At 37.6% G+C, this 22,261-nt stretch overlaps 1 protein-coding gene across 2 annotated transcripts; it reads left to right on the plus strand.

Moving 5' to 3' along the window:
• Positions 1-1,440: 1,440 nt before the first annotated feature.
• Nemp1 (nuclear envelope integral membrane protein 1) lies at positions 1,441-16,726 on the plus strand. 2 transcript variants are annotated; one of them, XM_026398457.2, is made up of 9 exons: positions 1,441-1,567; positions 8,185-8,309; positions 9,295-9,511; positions 10,834-10,906; positions 12,135-12,228; positions 12,682-12,796; positions 14,228-14,453; positions 15,249-15,422; positions 16,315-16,726. In XM_026398457.2, the coding sequence occupies exons 1-9, from the start codon at positions 1,441-1,443 to the stop codon at positions 16,490-16,492; spliced, it is 1,329 nt and encodes a 442-aa protein (XP_026254242.1). In that variant the 3' UTR covers positions 16,493-16,726. The 2 variants fall into 2 exon arrangements, with proteins under 2 accessions (XP_026254242.1, XP_026254243.1); XM_026398458.2 differs by lacking the exon at positions 10,834-10,906 and having other exon boundaries at positions 9,295-9,368.
• The last annotated feature ends 5,535 nt before the right edge of the window (positions 16,727-22,261 follow it).

The raw sequence follows: 22,261 nt of genomic DNA on the forward strand, positions 1-22,261 counted from the left end.
ACCTTTCTTGGTCATCTGTTGAGTGTTTCTAGGAGACAGGATGAACATTGAAGTATGGTTGGCCTAAACGTTTTATGAGAATGTAATTTCTTTTCTTGTCCATAGCTCAGGACATTTGGAATTTTTAAAACGTCCTTGTTTTGATGGGCTGGGATGTAGTTTAGTGGCAAAGAACTTTCTTTGTATACCCGAAGCCCTGGGTTCAATCCCAGTTCCAAAAAAGAAAAGACAGAAAAAAACAAAACAAAACAAAACAAAAAAACCTTCCTGTTTTGAAAGCTTGAATCTTCAGAAGTTATCCCTGTCCTTGAATTTCTGAACTCACTTGGCTCCTTTGTGTCTAGTTTTATTATCTACAACTATTAGATCCTATGGGGATTCCTTTGCCTCTTATCCTGGACTGCTGCTGCTTTTGTTTTTCCTTTCCATGCTTTTTAAATTGGTGAATTGTAGTTGTGTATTATAGAGTGATTTGCTGTCGCATATTTGTACATGCTATCTTTGGCTTAAATGGCAATAGTAAAGAGACCTTTTCTTAATTCTCAAATTAATTTTGTTTTGAATTGAACATCATTTAAAAAAAAATCCCTGTGACATTTTTGTGTGTGTGGGGACCAAATCAACGCTTTGCATATACTAAGATGGCATTCCACCACTGAACTACATCCCCAGACATATGGCCACATTTTTTTAAATATTTATTTTCTATTTGTACACAATATCTCTGTTTTATTTATTTATTTTTATGTGGTGCTGACGATCACAGCCTTGCACATTCTAGGTGAGCGCTCTACCGCTGAGCCACAACCCCAGCCCCACATTTTTAAACTCCAACATTTATGCCTGACAACACAAAATTTTTGTGATTTCTGTTTTAAATCATTTAGGACTTTGGAAGACCACACTTCGCCAAATCGTTTTATTTTAAAACATTGTTTTATTTTAAAACATGAATAGACTCTCTTCATAAAGAGATCTTGATTATAGGCTTCCTATAACAAAAAGATCGTGGTTAAAAAAAGAAGAAGAAGAAGAAAAAGAAAGCAGAAGGAACTTGAGACAGTTTCGATGGAAATACCAAGTTTTGATCAGGAGGCTTCGCCAATTCTGGTTTTCCATTGGCTAAACTTGCCATCAATTGCGCTTGTAAATAAACTGGGGAACGGAAGCATGTTGTTAAGGGGTGGGATCTTCCTGTTGCCATTGCTAAGGTGAGGCGAGAACCGGTTTTCTAATAGGCTAAAGCTGCTTCTCCCGCCCTCTTACATCAGTTGCTAAGGGGCGGGACTCCTAGGGTCCTGGGAGAAATTAGAGCTCGAAGCCCCGCCCTCCAAGTTAGTGGCTAGGAGAGGGCCTTGTAGCTGACTGGCTGTTGGGACTGCCTGTTAGGGGCTAATAGCAGGGGAGAGGCAAGAGAGGAGGAGGCGGCTTAAGGCAACCATGGCGGGAGGAATCAAAGTAGCGGTGTCGCCGGCTGTTGGTCCCGGGTCCTGGGGCTGGGGGGCCGGGGATGGTGGGGCAATGCGGCTGTTCTTGGTCTTTTCCGGCTGCTTGGTCTGCGGCTCAGGTACCACCCGGGCAGCAGCTGCTTTGGGGGTGGGGGCGGAAGGGTTTATTTTTGGAAAAGTGGGTCTTGCCCTGAAGGCGTGGGCCGTTACTCCTCAGAGGGGCGGTGGCTCTGTGGAGTAGCCCGGGGTGCGGGGGGAAGCCCCTTCGGGACTGGTGGGTTAAGGCCCTTGGGAGGTCTTGGGGAGCTCCCCGAGAGTGGAGGATCCTGGAATCTTTTGGCGAACACTGGAAAAAGAGGCCTGCGCTGAGTGAGAATTGGCCGTGGGGACTTTGCCACGCTGCTGGGGTCTTCTCGAGATTGTAGGTTAAAAGGAATAAGATCCCGGAACCTTTCGGGGATGGGGGAGAGGCCTCATGAAAGGGAGGATCACATTTATTTAGCAAATTAGCAAACACCTTCTCAGCCAGTGCGGTCAGGAGCAGGAGCATGGGCGGTAGAATAGGTCCCTAGAGTTTACAGAAATACATTGTTCTTTAACATCTGCTCTTTTAAGACTCTGTCCCCTAACTGCCCTATTTAACGGACCTGAGATCATTATACTTCAGTTTCCCCAAAAAAGATGCTAGTGCTATTTAACATCAATGGGTTTCTTTTTGGAAATTTGTGGATTCCTTCAAACACATGTGTTTGATATCTGCTAGCTGGACTGACAGTTTGGGATTGGGAAGGAAGCTTTTCACTCGAATCCAGAAATCTTAAAGTGTGTTTTTTAGAAACTTCCTTTAACCTTTGTTAAATTCATGATAGAAAAATAAGTGGGGTTCCCAAGCTTCCACTGGAGGGAGTGGAAACGGCGGAGGAGAGTAAAAATAATCTTATCTTGTAAACACATGCAATGCACTCTCATTTTTCCTTTTAGGTTCATGTCTATCTTCTGCTGTCATTTAGGATTAAGGCGTCATATCAGCACTCAAAGATCTAGTTCCAAACTGCAGCATCCTTCTGAAAACTTTTCCTCCTAGGGAGAGGGGAATAAGTATTCAGGAATGTACTTTTACAGAGTCAGGGCCTACAATGGCATTTGAAGGCTATTATCAGATTGAACTTCTAAAATGAAATTGTGGTTTGTAGAAAGGAGAAAATATTAAGCACTCAGTCAGAAGTTTCTTTCTCTTTGAAGTTTCTTTTTTTTCTTTCTGAGCCCTGCAGATTTGTTGAGAGGAACAGGAACTTCTTGGCTTAGAGAAAAGTAAACTTGGGGATGATATTTGTTCTGTACAGCCTGATATATTATGTGGGTGGCAGCTACAAAGAGCCATCATGTAATAGAGAATGAAATATTATTGCAAAAGATAGGTAGTAGTGGTGTACTAGTGGCACATGCCTGTAATCTTAGCTACTGGGAGATTGAGGCAGAAGGACAGCAAGTCCAGCCTGGGCAATTTAGCAAGTTACTCTTTTAAAATAAAAAGGGCTAGGGGCTGGGGATGTGGCTCAAGCGGTAGCGTGCTCGCCTGGCATGCGTGCGGCCCGGGTTCGATCCTCCAGCACCACATACAAACAAAGATGTTGTGTCCGCCAATAACTAATAAATAAATATTTAAAAAAAATAAAAATAAAAAGGGCTAGTGATGTAGCTCAGTGGTAGAATACCCTGGGTTCCATCCACAATGCCCCCCCCCCCCCAAAAAAAAGATCTAGTTTCTTCTCATTGGATTTTTTTTAAATGAAGTTTTTCTTTATTATGAAATTGTATACTCAAAGCATATATAAACCACAGATTGATTTTTATCCTACCTCCGATTTACATGTTATATGTAGAAGTTCACTCATTTTGTCAAGAAAACTCACAATGAAATTGAGATTCATATTTGGGTGGGGAGGTAAGGGTTCTCATTGGATTTTTAAAAATATTTTTTTTAGTTGTAGACAGACACAACACCTTTCTTTCTTTCTTTCTTTCTTTAATGTGGTCCTGAGGATCGACCCAGTGCCTTACGCGTGCAAGGCAAATGCTATACCAATTGAGCTACAACCCCAGCCCTCATTGGATATTAAATATTTTTTTTAGTTTTAGATGGACACAATATCTTTATTTTATTTATTTTTATGTGGTGCTGAGGATTGAACCCAGTGTCACACTGCCCTAGGCAAGTGCTCTACCACTGAGCCACAACCCCAGTCCTCACTGGATGTTATTGAAATGTTTGATTATAAAGGTAATACATATTTGTTCTAAATATTTTGCAAGTACAATTAAGCATAAAGAAGTAATCAAAACTCTCATTGTTCATTCCATTTAGATGTAATCAATTTTATCACATTCTCTTCTGGTCTTTTTCACATGATTTTATTATTTTTTGGTTTTTTTTTTTCAGAACTGGGATTAAACCCAGGCCTTGTGCAGGCTAGCTAAGCACCCTGCTACCTGGTGCTACTACCTGTGTTTTGAAATAGTACTCCATTCTCTTTAGGTACTTGAGCCCAGCCCCTAATTATTAATCTTTGAATAGGTACTTTATAGGTAATACAGTTAGCAATTTATTATTCAGTAAATTCTGGGAGGTTTAGAAGTTGTTTTCCTTAATGTTTAATTTGTTCTGTTCTTTCATGTTTGCTAGTTTTTATTTTTATCATTTTGCAGTCCTTGAGATCTAACCCAGGGCCTCATACATGCTAGACAAGTGCTCTATTGAATTATACGCCTGACTTTAATTTATTCTGCTTTTTAACATGTAGGCTAACTCACTTTGAGGAAGGAAGGAAAAGTGATGTATGTTATTTTGCTATGGGAAATACAAAGTACTAATATATTTAAGGTCATTTGGTTTAGTTGTATATTTCTAAAAATATTAATCTGTATCTGGAGTCCTGCTTGTTTCTGCAGATTATTCCCTAAGGCCGAATTGTCATATTGTCCCCCTCAGTTCATTTCCAAGGATATGGCTAGCCAAGGTGCTTATTTCTCTTGGAGGTTACTATCGAAGAGGTTTATTTATTTATTCATTTTTCCCCCTTGAATAGTATGGGACTCAGGAAAAGAAAAAAACTAGATTTTTATTAATTCTGGCATTGGGTCTTACAGGACAGTTTTATTTCTTTAGGAATGTGGCTTTGGAAAACTTTAAGGTTACTGTTAAAATGATGGTGCTGGGCATGGTGCCATGTGCCTATAATCCCAGCAGCTTGGGAGGCTGAAGCAGGAGGATCCCTTCAAAGCCAGCCTCAGCAACCTGGAGAAGCTGTAAGCAATTTAGCAAGATCCTGTCTCTGAGTAAAATATAAAAAAGAGCTGGGGATATGGCTCAGTGGTTAAGCGCCCCAGGTTCAATCCATGGCACCAAAACAATCAAACAAAAGAAAAACAGTGATGTTTTTTCCTGACATTAAGTTTTTCAAATGTCCTGTGGTACTGATGCATTATTTGTATCTAACTACCCTTTTGAAAGTAATAATAGACTTAGAAAAGTGTTATGTCATATTATTTGGTGCTGTGGGAGAGAAAGGATTAATAAGTGTTTTTTTTTTCTTTTTCTGCACAGGTGCATGTTTTTGCCTAGGGATTTGTAAATAGACTATATATTATTTTAACAAAGTAATCAGTTCTTGTTTAACTTAGCAGTGTTTTTGCAGGTCTCAACACATTTGTAAATACAGTATGTTTAATGTTTTATGTAACCTTACTCTTCACTCTTCATAAGAAAATTAACTTGATCTATATTTGTGAATGGGTATTCTTTTTGTATATTTGTAGGTTTGTTAGGGAGATAAGTGTCAACAGGACTTTGAAAAGGCTTCATTTTAGGAAAGACTTGGAGGAAATCCAAATTACTATTGTATAACCCTAGTGAGAAATTGATAGTTTATAAAGACCTAATTTTTAAAAAAATTGAGATATAAATTTATACACCATAAGATTCTCTCTTCAGTGGTTTTTAATGTTTCACTAGGTTTTGCCAACATCACCACTGTCTAATTACATAAAATTTTAGTTACTCCAAAATGGAACTCTATATACTACCCATTCTCCTCTCCTTCTAGCCCCGGGCAACTACTAATCTATTTCCTGTCACTGTGGATTTGCTTCTTTTAGACATTTTGTATCAACAGAATTGTACAATATGTGGCTTTCTGTTGCTGTGTGTGTGCGCGCGCGTGTGTGTGTGTGTGCGTCTGATTCCTTTTATGCAGTGTAATGTTTTCCATAGTCATCTATCTTTTCTTTTTGGTACTGGGAATTGAACCCAGAAGTGCTGAGCTACATCCTTTTTATTTATTTATTTTTTTTGAGATAGAGTCTTATTAAGTTGCTGAGGGTCTCACTAAGTTGCTGAGGCTGGCCTTGAATATATGAGCCTCCTGCTTCAGCCTCCCAAGTCACTGGGATTGTAGGCATATGCTACCAAGCCCAACAAATTCATCTGTCTGGTAGCATATATCAGTACTTCATTTCTTTTTATGGCTGAATATATCCATTGTATGGATATACTACATTTTGCTTATCTGTTCTTTCCGTTGGTGGACATTTGGGTTGTTTCTACTTTTTGGTTGTTTTGGATAATGGTGCTGTGAAAATTCATTCATATGTTTTCATGTGAACACATTTCTTCAGTTCTCTTGAGATATACTTAGCAGTGGAATTGTATGATAACTTTTTGAGGAACTACCAAACTTTTTCAATTACCAACTACCAAACTTCTCCATTACCATTAGCAATATATGGAGGTTCTAATTTTTCCATATCATCAACCAATACTTGTTATTGATCTCTTTTTTAATATAACCATTCTGATGGGTGTGAAATAGTATTTCATCATGGTTTTGATTTGCATTTCCCTAATGACTAATGATGTTGAATTTCTTTTCATGTGTTTATTGGACATTTGTGTATTTTCTTTGGAAAAATGTATACACATCCTTTGCTTATTTAAAAAATTGGGTTGTTGTTGAGTTGTAATAGTTATTTTTGTATTCTGGATACTAAACCATACACGATTGCAAATATTTTCTCCCATTTTGTGGGTTAGTCTTTTCGCTTTCTTGATAGTGTCCTTTGAAGCAATATTTTGTTGTTGGTTTTCTTTTTTTGGTGCTGGGTGAAGTCAGTTTACCTAGTTTTTCTTTAGTTGCTTATACTTTAGAGTTATATCTAAGAAACTGTTACCTAATCTGAGGTCATAATGATGTACACCTATGTTTTCTTCTGAGTTTTGTAGTTTTTTTGCTAAAAGACTAAATGTGAAATCAAAATTGGTCTTAGCTTCACCCCAAAACCATTTGGACTCAGTGGTAGGCATCAGTGCTTTTTGTGTGTGTGTAATTTTGACTTTCTAAGATTTGATCAAGATTTTTGTATTTTTTATTTATTTATTTTCTAGCTTATTTTAATTTCCCCACCTTTATACTATATCAAGAACCAAAGTGATAACTAAATTTCCAGTTGATAGAATTTGATAAATTGGTATGCAAAACACAGAACTTTAGAAAGAAGTTACAGGGTAGAGATGCAGCTCAGTGGGAGAGGACTTTACTCCAGGTGTGAGGCTCTAGATTCAATCTCCAGCACTGGGGAAAAAAAAAAAAATTAAATGCATGTGTTTAAAACAGGAATGTGAACAAAATTGGATGGGAAAGTATAGGAAACTGGTCACTCCCCTCTCTGACCCCTGTAGTGGGGATTAAGCCCAGGGCCTTGCACATGCTAGGCAAGCTCTCTACTACTGAACTACATCCCCAACCCTTTTTTAAAAATTCTGTTTTTGAGGCAAGGTTTCACTAAGTTGCCCAGGTTGGCCTAGAACTTGCCATCCTCCTGCTTCAGCCTCCCAAGTAGCTGGAATTACAGATGTGCCACCACACCTAGCTGAATGGTCACTCTTAAACCTTGAATTAGCTAAGGGTGAATACAAACTGAGGGGAGAATCTTCCATTTTGATAAATCAGAGGGACTGCATATTGGCTGCTCTTAAAACTTGAAACAGCTGGAATAAACAGCAACTTTGCAATCTTTTAGTTTCTTCTTAAAGACTTATTAAAAACAAAAACAAAACAAAACAAAAAAAACTTCTGTTAGTTTGTCATATTCAGGGTATCTAGAAAAATCAACATATGGGGTTACTTTAGCTTACTTTAGTTATCCCATTACAGGAAAAGCAGGATAACATGGTTAAAGCTGTAGTCAGACCTGGTTGTGACTCTCACCATTAGGCTGTTTACTAGCTGTCTAACTTTGGACAAATTACTTAACCTTTCTTCAATATTAGTTTCCTCATTTGTAAACTAGGCATTATGGAAATATCTCTCATAGCACTGTTAAGAGGGTTAAATGAAACAGCACTCTATGTTAATAAACACTTAATAGTAGTTAATATTTATTCTGAGTTAATGACTATTTGTAATATTTAAATAATAAAATTTTGGGGTTGAGTGGTAGATTGTGTTCTTAGCATGCTTGAGGCCCTGGGTTTAATCCTGAGTGCACGCAGTCCTGCACACAATTAAATGGAACAGAAATAAGATTCTGCCTTATTCTTTCATTTTAGTTTTGTTTCTTGGTCTGGCTGATATTTCAGCTCCAAGTTTAAGAAAGTGGTTAGTTTAGTTCTTATGAAATGAGTTACAGTTATTAGGTTGTTCTGTTATACTTAATTTTTGTTTCCTTTCTTTGCATAAAGCTGGAATTGATGTAAATGTGATCATGCTTCAGGAATCCCGAGTTTATAGTATGAGTACCAGCCAACAGTTCTGTTATAAAAATGTGCTTGTCCCAAAGTGGCATGATATATGGACACGGATACAGGTAATAATTTGGAAGCCCCTCGCAGGGGCATCTCAGCTCCCTTAAGAAGCTTACAGTACTATGACTTTGAGGTAAACTTCCTTTCTTCTTTTCCCAAAGAAGCTTCCTCCCCTTTCTTCCTTTTGGCAATATGCACATAAACACACCTCTCTCTTTTTAAAGCCCTTATACCTTCTTTGGGCTGGAAACTGGCATGCCTGTCAGGACGTAAACTCTTGCCTCGCTGCCCCTGTTCTATTTTGATTCTACAAAAGATGTTTTATAAACCACCTGAGCTGAAGTTTCCCCTTGGTAAAATGACTTTGGTCTTATTTATTTCATAACACTGTTAAGTCACCTGGCAAGCAAGAGTGTCTGGCTGTAATAGTGATTGAACAAAATGAGTCCTTTTGAAAATGTTGCTGCTACTATAAGTATAGTTACTGATAAGGGTATTTGTTGTTCACCTCAAAAACCTATGAGGGGGCTTGTGGTTTTTGTTTTCTTTTTTTAATTCTCTTTTTTTATTGTCTCGTATAAAAATCATACTCCATCTGGGGTACATTATAATCAGCATTTACACATAATCCGTGATTTGCAACAATAGGTTGAACTTCTCAGCCTGTCATTATGGGAAACATTTTTAGTTTTCTGGGGCTGTTTATGACTGGTAATTTTCTTAATAATCTAGATCCTTTCTTTGTATGATCTCTTATAAATAGCTGTATTGATAACTCAGCTTGAGAGTCTTTCACCCCACTATGTTCTGGCCTAATAGTAGATTCAGATCATGTTAACAAGAAGACATTCTAACAGCTTCCTTTCTGTGCCATGTGCAGTGTTATTTGCCCAACTATGTTTTAGCTGCTGTATCTCTATATTTCTGATAAGCCTTGTAGAAAACTGCCCACTACTGATTTATTTACCTAAGGGTTTTTAAAAATTTTATTTGAAAATTTTAAAAACCTACTTCCTTCTTTCTCATCCTGATTTACTTGTGTTACAGATCCGGGTAAATAGTTCCACATTGGTCCGAGTCACCCAGGTGGACAATGAGGAGAAATTGAAGGAGCTCGAGCAGTTCAGTATCTGGAACTTTTTTTCCTCTTTTTTAAAAGAGAAATTGAATGACACCTATATTAACGTGGGTCTATACAGCACAAAAACCTGCCTTAAAGTTGAAATTATAGAGGATGCCAAGTACAGTGTCATTGTGACCCGGAGTAAGTCTCACCCCTGTTTTTCTGATGGATTCTAGATTGAGAAGGGAGTGAGTTCTGGAGGGTATAATTAGTGAGACAGACAAGTCCACCCAAGATGGCTCCCTTTTGGTTCTGATTATAGCCCTGAGTGTACCATAGCTCCAAACAGTTCACAAAGACTCCACCCACATAAGACTCTTTAGACCTAGAATCGAGACACTACCTCAGGCCATTCTGAGTACCTCCTTCCTAAAATTGTGAAGTCTTGCATTTCTAATATTGCCAATGGCCCTGAGCTGATATGCATAGTACTCTTATAGTGAGTCAGTTATGTTTATGCCTTCTAGACACTTCTAGACAAAGGTAGCTGTCCTGTATTTGGAGACTCTAGTGGTTAAATAATAAAAACCAAAGAAAGATAAAATTGGTTATTAGTAATTCACAAATAAAAAGAGTGGAACTGTAAGTAAAGACCATTGCAGTTTAAGACTTATTCAGTGGAGCTGGGAAATGTTTTTCCTTCTCTGAAGATATCTGAGAAAATTTTAGAGGAGATGGATTTTGTTGAGTTCTCTCCAACTTGGGTTTTCCTTTGTTATTACCTGGGATCCTGGCATATTGTGAATAGTAGACATGTTTCTAGGTTCTTGCTACAAAAATAGATTATGCCCTTCCAAAGTCATAGAGTTCCATGGTTTTTCGGTGTACCCTTCTACATTAACTAAGCCCTCTGGCTCTGTTTGTGGGCCTCCCGTAGATTCAGAGCTCTTGAATGTAAAAGCTGTAGGAGTCTCTGGTATGCTATTAAGGGGTCTTTGCTTGGGCTCTCTGGTCTTGGGCAAGATGTATTTGACAGGTAGCTTTTTCCAGCACAGTGCTATGTAGCAAAGAAAAGAAGGAGATTGGGCAAGATAAGCAGTCAGAAAGAAACAGGAGGCTCAGACCCAGAGTTCTAGGCAAATTTACTAACTTCTGTGCTGTAACTTAAGGGTATAAAGAGTGGTAGAGACCTCTTGTGGGCATTGCTTGAAGTGCTATGTCACTGTGTCTAATTTGGTCCAAAGTGAAGCTTAGCTTCTTTGAGCCTTAGTCCAGGTAGCTTTAAGTAGGTATATACTTAAATATAAGTAAGATCTTCAGAAAAGTAGATTAAGCAGAAACCTAATTATATTCTCTCTTTGAAAGAGTGCCCAGGCTTTGTGTGGAATTTACAATGCTGTTTAGGTGGGCTATTTGTATTTATTTTATTGTAGCTGACCAATAATGTTAAAACTGCCTTTTATTTTATAATGCCTTAAACTGTTTGGCTCCCCTTTTAAGAAAAAAATCTTTATTTATTTCAGGATTTGACCCCAAACTCTTCCTCATTTTCCTCCTTGGACTTATGTTGTTTTTTTGTGGAGACTTATTGAGCAGGTAGGTTTGAAGGCTAATGTACAGCTTGAAAAGGTCTGACTTTTATCGTAAAAGCCATAAGTACTGCCATCCCCCCTTCAGGCCTATATGTTTTAGATGTTGCCTGCTTGTATATTTTTAAAATAACATGTGTTGTGATTTTTGTTGTTTTCTGATTTGAATAGCAATGTTAATAATGAAATTCTCCCATTGAGTAGACCCATGGAGGGCCAATAGGAGTTAGACAGTTACTGTAAAGGTGACCGTCATTATCCTTTTTACTGTTAGAGTTAATACTTGAAGGTCTCATATTTACAGGGTCATATGTTGATGAGTTTCATACTGTTCACATGTAAGGAGACAAACATAAGCTGCTGTACATTGCTTTTCTTTTTTACCTACTGAGAGAGGTGAAACTGTTATGTACAGATGCAAAGAAAATATGGATAACTAAGAAAACATTGGATAAAGGTTGAATCATCATTATGTATATATGAAGTAAAAAATATTTGTGGAATAGTGAATGAAAGATTAAAAATTAAAATTTGAAGTTGGAATGAAGTGGAGTTGGTGGAAATTTTTCCTTACTTTGGGGGATCCTAAGAGAAACTCACAGAGAGCAGGAAATAATTGAAGAAAGAACCTGGAATGGAAATAGGACCTTTCTGTTCTAGGACCCATGAAAGGTTAATTTATCTTTCTGGATAGTCAGTTTGGTTTTAGTTTTTACTGTCTACTTGGGCAGTATTCTTGTTCCTTCCTTCTCCCCAGAGAAGCTGAGTTGTTCCTCAGAAGAGAGATTCTTAATAAGAATTGGGTTGGGGGCTGGGGTTGTGGCTCAGCAGTAGAGCACTCGCCTAGCACCTTCGAGGCCTTGGGTTCAATATTCAGCACCACATATAAATAAATAAAACAAAGGTATTGTGTCCAACTACAACTAAAAATAAATATTAAAAAAAAAGAATTGGGTTGGGAGAGAGATTGGGGATGTGAGTGGAAGATCAAGCATAGTTATTTATTGTGGGGATATATTTGAGAGGACCTCATTGATAATAATCTTCATAATCTCCCAGCAACTATATTGTATCAGTCTTTATAATTCTCTGACCTAAAGTTTTTGGTAAATACCTACTCTAATCTCATATCTTAAAAAAAAAAAAAATCCTTTGGCTGGTTAGTTGCCCTGGCTTCAATAATGCTGTGTACAGAGTCTATACCAACAGTCATGAAATAAATTTTTTCTCTGCAGGAGTCAAGTTTTCTACTATTCCACGGGGATGAGTGTGGGAATTGTGGCTTCTCTACTAATTATCATTTTTATACTATCCAAATTCATGCCCAGGGTAAGTAGCAGAATCTTCATATGCAGTTAGGATGAACTCAGAATAGCTGAAGGCCTGTTTTCTTAGGTAATCTTAGAACATTGAAAATTTGCATTGATGACAGAGTGAATGCCCTACTCTTTCCTTGATTCTGAAAGGAACTTTCCTTGATGAAACTTGAAGCCTGATTATATACAAAACTCTCTTTATTTAAAATCCTGTGCTCAGTGGGAGTGTAAAGTCACTTTTCTGTTTTCTAATTGCATAGCCAGGCTTTTAAGTTATTTAGCATCTCATTTTCCTAGTGTTCCTTGCAGACTGTACCTTTTAGATATAAAGGACATCTTTTTAAGAGATGTGGTTTTTGTGCATTTTGAGTAGGTTGAATTTTAAGAAAAAAATCATAATTCCATTTTGCTTCTTTTATGTATGGAAAGTCTGTTGTAACTTTTGCTTTCACTTTTACTCTCTTAGAAAAGTCCCATTTACGTCATCCTGGTGGGAGGCTGGTCCTTTTCTCTGTACCTCATTCAGCTAGTTTTTAAGAATTTACAAGAGATCTGGAGGTGTTACTGGCAGTATCTTTTAAGTAAGTGTTGTCGGTTTTGCTTCTCTTTTTGCATGTTTGTAGGCTATTTTAGTTAATTTGATCATTAAAAGATGTTGCCTGCTTACAAAGAGTTAATAGTTTATGTCATTTGATTAATTTGAAAAATCATAGTTTTCCATTTATTTTAAACATCTCCACCATTACTACCTTATTTTAAATTAAAATGCAGGTATTATGGAGAAGATTTTAATTTGTTGGTATTTATAAATGCACTTCTCTTTGCACAAAAAGTATCTTTCTGACAAGTGATAAAATTGACTTTGTTAATATAATTATATTTTAAGTACATGAAGTCCTAACTCATTAAGTTCCAAGTTTTCAACTCTGTATATTTCAATGAAATTGACAAAAGTATGGTAAAATAATCTAGAGCTCATATATTTTTTGCATATATTTTATATACATGAAATATCTTTTGGAATACTCTAATTATTCACCTATTTTCTCAAAAGAATAGAACTGTAAAAACTTAATATTCATTTCAAAAGTTACCATAAATGGTATATTTCTTGCACAATTTAAGGATTTTTTTTTTTTTTTTAATGGGTACTGGGGATTGAACTCAGGAGCACTCAACCACTGAGCCACATCCCCAGCCCTATTTTGTATTTTATTTATTTACAGGGTCTCACTCAGTTGCTTAGCACCTTGTCGTTGCTGAGGCTGGCTTGTGATCCTCCTGTCTCAGCCTCCTGAGCCGCTGGGATTATAGGCATGTGCCACCATGCCATCCGGCCAATTTAAGTTTCTTAGGTGTCTCTCATTTGGAACAATGGGACTTAAAGGGTTTAAGAAGTAAAAGACTACAGGGGCTGCTGGTCATGGTGGCCTATGCCTATAATCCCAGTGACTCAGGAAGCTAAGGCAAAAGGATTGCAAGTTCAAGTCCAGCCTGAGGAAGTTAGTGAGACCGTGTCTCAAAGTAAAAAATAAAAGGGCTAGAGATGTAGTTCAGTGATAAGAGTGCCCCTGGACTCAATCCTCGGTACCCCCATTTTCCTCAAAAGAAGACTGCAGTGAATCTTGACCATAAAATGAGAATTTTTTGGTTATGCTGATAGAAACCCTCAGTCTATCATTTGAGAAATTATGTGGTTATTAATCTATGTTTTCATATTTCAGGTTTTTAAAAGTAAACTCAGAATTTTTCAACATGTAGCTTTATTGTTCATTTGAACCAAATAGTACAACAGAAAAAGGATAGAAAATTAAAGATATAAGTGTGTGTTTATATGTGTGGGTGAGTGTATATTTATATTTTCTAATAGTGAAAAATGAAAAATTGAGTAAAGATCACATCCAGTTTCTGCTTCTGTAGATGCTATATTGTGAATTTAGTACTGCTCCCATATATATTATCTTTATCAGGTATAGATGAAAAAGAATTTTTTCTGATAACTTTTCTCATAGGCTACATCCTCACAGTTGGATTCATGAGTTTTGCAGTATGTTACAAGTATGGGCCCTTGGAGAATGAACGAAGTATCAACCTGCTGACCTGGACCTTGCAACTGATGGGCCTGGGTTTCATGTATTCCGGCATCCAGATACCTCACATTGCCCTTGCCATTATCATCATTGCACTGTGTACTAAGAACCTGGAGTACCCTATTCAGTGGCTGTACATCACCTACAGGTGACTGGAAGGCAGTATAACTTTGTATTGACACAGTGCAGTATGGGATACAGTTTGTAGCAAAAGGATCCAGAGGCGTTACCCTGTGAGAGCCTCTTTGTTAATGAGAAGTCACTGTGTTATTCTCTGACATTGTTTCTTCCTGAGACTATGTTTTTAGACTCTGTTAGGCTTTATAAAAATTTTTATTCTAATCATTTTATATAAAAGCATCCAGTAAATTGTTATGTGTCCCTGTTACCACTAGGTGGTGCAAATTATATCACTTTTATACCACAGACCTCAGGTTACCTTATTTCAGGTTATTTCACACTGGGGATCAAATTGCTCTGGAAGTCCTAATCTTATTTTAAGATATAATTCATAGCATGTTATCACTTTGCATAGTGAATATGAAATGGTCATGGATTCTGAGATTATCAGTGGTTGTTCTATTTCAGATAGAGTGATACCTTCAGTTTGAGGAATGAAGTTAACAGACCACAATATTATAACATTGTTTTCTTGCTGTTTTTCTATTTATCAGGAAATAAATACTTTGTTTATTATTTATTGGAAGATAAATGAATTTATTCACATTAGTGAATAATAATGACTATTCCGACTTTTCATTTGTAATTTAATATGTCAGGATCCATCATAACTAAGGATGTCTATGGAAAAAAGTGGGAGTAATGACTCTTATTAAAATGTTCAGATTGTCTGCTGTATGCTTGGTCTGCTGAAGGGCTCTAGAAGTAAGGATGAATATAGGTTACTGATTAATGATTCATGATATTATTTTGGTGAGCACAGAAAGATGTGTAAAGCAACAGAAAAGCCTGTCCCCCCTCGTCTCCTGACAGAAGAAGAATATCGGATACAAGGAGAGGTAGAGACCCGAAGGGCTTTAGAGGAGCTCCGAGAATTTTGTAACAGTCCAGACTGTTCTGCTTGGAAGACTATTTCTCGAATCCAGTCTCCAAAAAGGTAAACTCTTAGCCAGATAAGCTAAGTATCTATCAGGGTAATTGTGACCTTGAATTCTAACAGAGATCATACTCTAGATAGTCATGTTGTATTTGTGGCCTTTGTTTATTGTTAATCTAAGGGTAGTCAAGAGAAAGATACCTATATCAGTAACCTGTTTCCTCTTTCCCCACTTTCCCCAAGGAACTACCTGCCTTACCTTTTATTTATAACACTGAGGTGGGATGATTCCATATTATGTCTGTACAATGAAAGTTTTACATTGTTCTCTGAGTTGGTTTTTCTTTTTTCTTGTTCTTTTTCCTTTTCCTTTTTGTTTGGGAGTAGTTATACCAATGAGTATGCGAAGCTTCAATTTGGAATCCTGACAGCATGAAGTTTATAGGGCCATAAACAAAAATAACTGTGTAATGCCCCTAATCATCTCTTATCAGGAATATGGTGACTCAAGGAACCTTAGCACTTCCGTGACTAAAAAGGACAGGCTAGTGCTTATTAAGCAGAATAGGGTTGCAGGGAAGGTTGGCCTATGATCCCAGCCTTCCTTTCTCTCTATTTCTTGCTTTATTCCATTTATCTGTCAGAGTAAAGACAGGGATATTGACGAGACTCATTATAATTTGAGTTGTGAACATAACAGGTGTTGTGATTTGTTCTTATTGAAGGACAACTAGAAAGGACAGAAGGCTGGGCTGCAGTTGTGGCTCAGTGGTAGAGCACTTGCCTAGCATGTGTGAGGCACTTGGTCCGATCCTCAGCACCACATAAAAATAAATAAATAAGTAAAATAAAGTATTGTGTCCATTTACAACTAAAACACATAAATAAAAAAATATATTTTTTAAAAGGACAGAAGGCAGATTCCTAATGAATATTACCTTCTCTTTTCCAGATTTGCTGACTTTGTAGAAGGTTCGTTCCACCTCACACCAAATGAAGTTTCCGTCCATGAACAGGAATATGGATTAGGGAGCATTATTGCCCAGGATGAGGAAGCAACTTCTGAGGAGGAGGAGGAGGACTCAGGTTCTCAGCACCTCATTGCCACACAGAACAATTTCCTGACTTAAGTGTGGTGGTTATTTATTTTCATGTAGACTGATTTGGTGCCTCGGTGGTTGTGTTGCAAACACTGTGCATTTCTTACAGGCCTTTACAGCAGGTTGAAGGATAGTGCAGAAATTAAATGAGAGGCCTGAGTAGATCTCTCTGGGAATGATTGTGGTAGTCTCTGTGGGATCCCTAAGGAGGGAGAGTGGACAAAGTGAATGCTATGGTAGTGTGCTTTCCACCTGTTAAGTTATTAGCCCACTTTTCTGTTTCTAAAAAAACTGGAAGGTCACAGCCAGCATGGCATTCTAGCTCCTCTTTGAAAGTTGATTTGATCATGACATTTCTGTCACTGGCTGGTCCTCTAAAATGAGAATTTTAAGTAGGGCTTTCAGACTAGAGGCTGCATCTTCCAGAGAAAAATCCATAAGTCTGAACATCCTTCGCTTTCTGCTTTTATTACAGTGACTTTAGAATAATCCTTGATTTAACTGTTTTGAGAGGAAAATGGATTTTTTGTCTGTCTTATTTTTTTTATTTTTTTGTAGTTGTAGATGGGCAGCATGCCTTTATTTTTTTTTATTTTTATGTGGTGCTAAGGATTGAACCCAGTGCCTCACACATGCTAGGCAAGTGCTCTGCCACTGAGCTATAGTCACAGCGCCTGTCTTGTCTTTTAAACAAATATGTTTTTTAAAATATATCAAACTCATGTTCCTGAACCAGCAAATGCTCCAGAGTGATAAGCCCAGTTGGCCCCTAGATATTTTTATGGATTATTCATTAAAGCCCTAGGAGCTGTGTGTTGAGCTTTGAATTAGTTCTTACACATGATATTCTGAGTCCTGCTTGCTTTTAGTAACATGCCTATAGGTTCTTCTATAGTGAAGAGCTCTTGAACTTTTTATTTTATTCAACATTTAATTCCATTTTAAAAATATATTTGCCTTTTTCTCTTCCTATTCCTCCTGCACTCTTTTTCCCTTTGAGGAAGGGTCTATTTCATACAGTTGAGAGTTTGTCTCATTTCTTCCTTATCTTCCCCTTGGTTTATAGCATTATTCCTGCTGGCCAGGAGAAATGATGATGTTTACCCCATTTTTTTTTCTCTCATGTGTTACATACATTGAGTTGCTATGGAACCAAGAAATTATCTCCTTTCCTTTTTTCTTCCTTTGTATGCCCATTTTATCTATTCCTTTCAGTCTTTCCTTACTCCTTGCACTCTCCTATTCTGGCTAATTTGTTGATTCAGGCTAATTTGTAAGCCCTAAAACAATCTGTGAAGTTTCTTGATGCCTTGCCAGGAAATAGGTCTCCAGGTTATCTTTATGCCTCTGATGCCTATTTAGCCATCAGGAGAAGACACATTTTCCTAAGAATACTGTACTTATTTGTAATTACAATTCTCATCAGAGGTTCATGCTGCCTTTTGTTATAGTGGCATTACTTTCAGATTCTTTTGCCATTGGAAAGTACCCTTAGGCCAGCAATATCATTTATGAAGGAGCAAATTCCCAAGTATCTGTCATTTGCTTGGTTCTTTGTTATCCTCATTCTTGAACCCTGGAAAAAGCTATAATTCCTTTACCCAGGAAGATAGAAACTCATGGAAGGTACACAACATTGGATTTCCTGACTTATCTTTTTTTTTTTTTTTTTTTTTTAAAGAGAGAGTGAGAGAGGAGAGAGGAGAGAGAGAGAGAGAGAGAGAATTTTTAATATTTATTTTGTAGTTCTCGGCGGACACAACATCTTTGTTGGTATGTGGTGCTGAGGATCGAACCCGGGCCGCATGCATGCCAGGCGAGCGTGCTACCGCTTGAGCCACATCCCCAGCCCCTTCCTGACTTATCTTGATCTTGGAAAAGAAAGATTTTTTTTAAAAAGCTTTTACAACTTTTTCAGACCAGCTATTAGCATGTAGTTTTGAAAGGCCCCAGGCTCCATTGCTAACTTCTAAAATATCAGCTCTGAGTCTCCCCTCCAGGTGGCCAGTCGATTATTTCCATCAGGGTTCCCTGGAGCCTTAAACTATCCTAAAATGACAACTACCTCAATTGGTAGAAAGAGACAAATAATAGAAAGTGAAAAATGAGCAATATTTGGGCAGATGTCTTAAAGTCACAGAGTACAAGGAAACTTTTATGCCTTTGTAAATTGTGTACATGGTTAAATTTTATTCCTCTAAAGTACTACTAAAACCTCCAAGGGGCTGGACATGTACCTCAATGGTAGAGTAATTGCCTAGCATGTATGAAGCCCTAGGTTCAATCCCCAGCATTAAACACACAAAAACACACACACAAACACACACACACACACACACACCCTCTGAAGTGTTCTTTTACCTTATTTATAGTATTTGAGATCTAGCATATGCGAACATAAGTTGATTTGAAGAAGTAATTCCAACTGTATGGATGGTCTCAGGACTCTATGGGGATTTTGGTGCCTTCCCCAAAACAACTCCTAAGGAGGTGGTAGCTTTCCTCTAAGGTGACTTTTCCTGACTCATGTCTTTATTTTCATGAGAAAGGCATTGTGAAGTTAGGAAATGCTCTCCCTTTTCTGTATAGTAAACTCCTTGAGAACTATAGTTTCCATACCAAGACCAATTTTTCACTGTGCTTGAATTTGGGATGAATAAAATCAAACTATTTTATTTCTCCCTGTCTGGTAGTTGAGAACTGAGTTGCAGGAAATGACAGTTGCCCTGCAGCATGAGAGTTGCTCTCAGACAGTGAAGGACGGTGCTTTTTTGGTGTGGAGCATGTCCTTGCCCTGCCTGCTTGTGTGGCTATACTTCAGAGCCCTGCCTGGAGATTGCTTGACTCTGTAAACCTTCTTTAGGAACTGTTCTTGTCTCCCTCATGGCCACTTAGTCTGCTGGCTCAGTCACTACTTGAAGCCCCTATTTAATTTTCTCTGGCAGTTATATAGCTCTTGCAATTTCAGCACAGTCTCATCTCTCAGACCAATCTCATCAAGAAGGATTGAAGGGATAACTGTGGGGTGAGATGGACATTGGAGCCATGTCTGCTGCCACGTCAGCGTCTTGCTTGCCAAATATCAAGCTGTAAATTGGCTCTGGGGCTCAGGGTCTCATCAGCATTGGAAATCTATTGCCTCTAATCGGTCTGACAAAGTTGTGTAGAGCATGACTCCCATTACTGGGAACACAGAGAGGCAACTAGCCTAAAATGTTTTCCTTTCACTTCCTCACTCATTGTTTTTGTGAGAGCAACAGAACACATTACCAAAATCAAGAAAAACTTACCCATTCCGGGACCTTCTAATAAGAAATTCCTATCAGTCTTCATCACACTAAAGTACTTTGTTTCTCCCCTCAAATTTGTGATTTTTAAGTTTTTTGCAAAGGGAATTCTGCTAATGATAGCTTTTTGGATCCCACATGTACCATTCTGTGAGAGTACATCCCATTCTAGGGGCCAGCCCTCTCTTTGTCCACTAAGTTTCCTTTAACTCAGTCTCCACTGGGTATATCTGATAGAGGTTTGATGAATTAAAGGATCCAGATAGACCAGATAGTCCCCCCAGGTCCTGATATCCAAAAAATAAGAGGCTTAGGAATGAATTATATAATTGGCCCTCAAATCTTTTTATTGTTACACACACACACACACACACACACAAGGATGGGCTCAGATGGATGCCTGCATAAAAATGATTCCTAACTATGTACTCATAACTCTTTTTTTTTTTTAATTAGTGGTGAAAGTTGAAGTAGGAGGGAAGGAAATTAAATGTCCTAGTGTTCCTTTGGACTCAGGTCTGACATGTTAGATAATAACCTATATTGAAATGCTAAGAATTTTATATGAACCAAGGAAAGGACAGTGGAACAGACTTATTGTGCCCTAACATTATGTAAGAACTGAAACCAAGTAAATAACCATTGCATTAGACAAATGCACCCAAAATTGTTATTTCTCTTTCTATGTAGCAGAAACTATTATTATTTTCTCCTCTTTAGAGGAACCTATGCAATTATGGCGACCAATGGTGTGTTAGTGATGTATGGATTCAGGTTGCTATTGAGTTGGATTCTAGACAGTTACTACCTGTAAAAGGGTGTTTGTGCCTTACCTTGCAAAAGCCAGAGCTTGCTGGGAATAAAAAAAACAAAACAACAACAACAAAAACAGATTCATGCCAATATTGACCTGCATCTTTAGCAGGAATGGGAGTGGTCACACAGACTTCCTAAATGTGTAGCTTTGGTGTCCATTTTCCCATGCCCATGTATATCATCTTCCTCTTTCACATTCTTGATGATGACTTGAAAATGTTGAAGTCACTTTTTTTGTACTTTCCTATAGCATGAGCAGCATTCTCATGTTAACGAATAGCTCATAATGTGAATTTTAGAAATTGCTAACAGTGTGCAGTTGCCAGTTTCCCATATTTATGGAATTAGTGTTGAGATAACAGGGCTAAGAAATCACTGTGTGAGTTTTAGCCTACAGGTAAAACCTTAGTATTACTTAGAGAAAAGATTTGTCATTTATATTTAAAATAAATGTTAATGAATGTTTGAAAGAAAAAAAATCAGGGATGGCTCTTTGCCATGGGTCTCATTTTGCCCACTTTTCTGTAAGAAAAAATAATGATGTCTTATGTATTTTTTCATTTGTATTATATGGTTTGTAAATAGTCCCAATTTTAATAAAGTTTTATAGACTATATAGTGGTCTCTCTTAATGAACTTACAGTCTTCTTGTTTGGATTTGATGTTTCTACGTAATCAGTAATTTACTCCTCAGTGTTCATACCATTAGTTTCCCTTTGCTTTTTAACCATCCTCCCCCATCCTGAGTCTTTCTGCTTCCATCATTGTCACCCTTCCCAGGTGACAGATCTCTAAGGGACATTTTTTTTTTCATTTTAGTCATCAATGGACCTTTATTTATTTATATGCGGTGCTGAGAATCGAACCCAGTGCCTCGCACATGGTAGGCAAGCAAGCGCTCTGCTACTGAGTTACAAAGAACATTCTTGTGTAAGTAGCAGGTTGTACTACTGTGCAGTCTCATAAAAAACCAAAGTAAAGGTTACTCCTTGTCCAGAGAACTACTCTGTGCTTTAGTTCTTTATTTATAGTATAAAGTATCTCTTGTTTTTCCACTAGGATTGTTGGGGAGACCTGTGGGTTCAGTGGATCCAGCTATGGGATGCCTGCCAAGAGATGTGTGTAGGGTAAAAGAAGAGGCAGCGCTGTTGTAATAGGGGCCATGGAATAAAAACTTCAATTTTGTCTAGGCCCAGCTTCTGTAGTAGGAGTCTGGGGCCTTCCGTTTTCTTTTTGGTATTATCTATTTTCTTCATTCTGAGAATTCTTTATGGCATTTGTATTAATTCTGTACTTATCTTCTCTCTTTTTCCTTAGACTACATGGAAATCCATTGTCCATATTTTTTAAAAGACAAAATTGGCAAAATAAGAAAATAGGATACAGACTAAATTTATGTAGATGAATGCACACTGATGACACCCTTTCTCCTTTCCCTTCCATACTAACTAGGTAACTAAGAGACATAAGCGATCATTAATGGTTTAGTTAATAAAAATTTGAAGCATAATTGCTAGATGGCTACATCACAGAGCTTTAGTGAAGATAGAAAAAGACCAGGATGCATAAAGCAGCCCTTAAACTTTTGACATGCATAGGAATCATTTGGGGAAACTTATTAAAATGCAAATTCTGATTCACTGTGTTTGTCTGAATTCACTATGTTTATCTGTGCCCAAAATTCTGCATTTCTAAT

The sequence above is a fragment of the Urocitellus parryii genome, chromosome 5 (assembly GCF_045843805.1).
Source record: "Urocitellus parryii isolate mUroPar1 chromosome 5, mUroPar1.hap1, whole genome shotgun sequence".
NCBI lineage: Eukaryota > Metazoa > Chordata > Mammalia > Rodentia > Sciuridae > Urocitellus > Urocitellus parryii.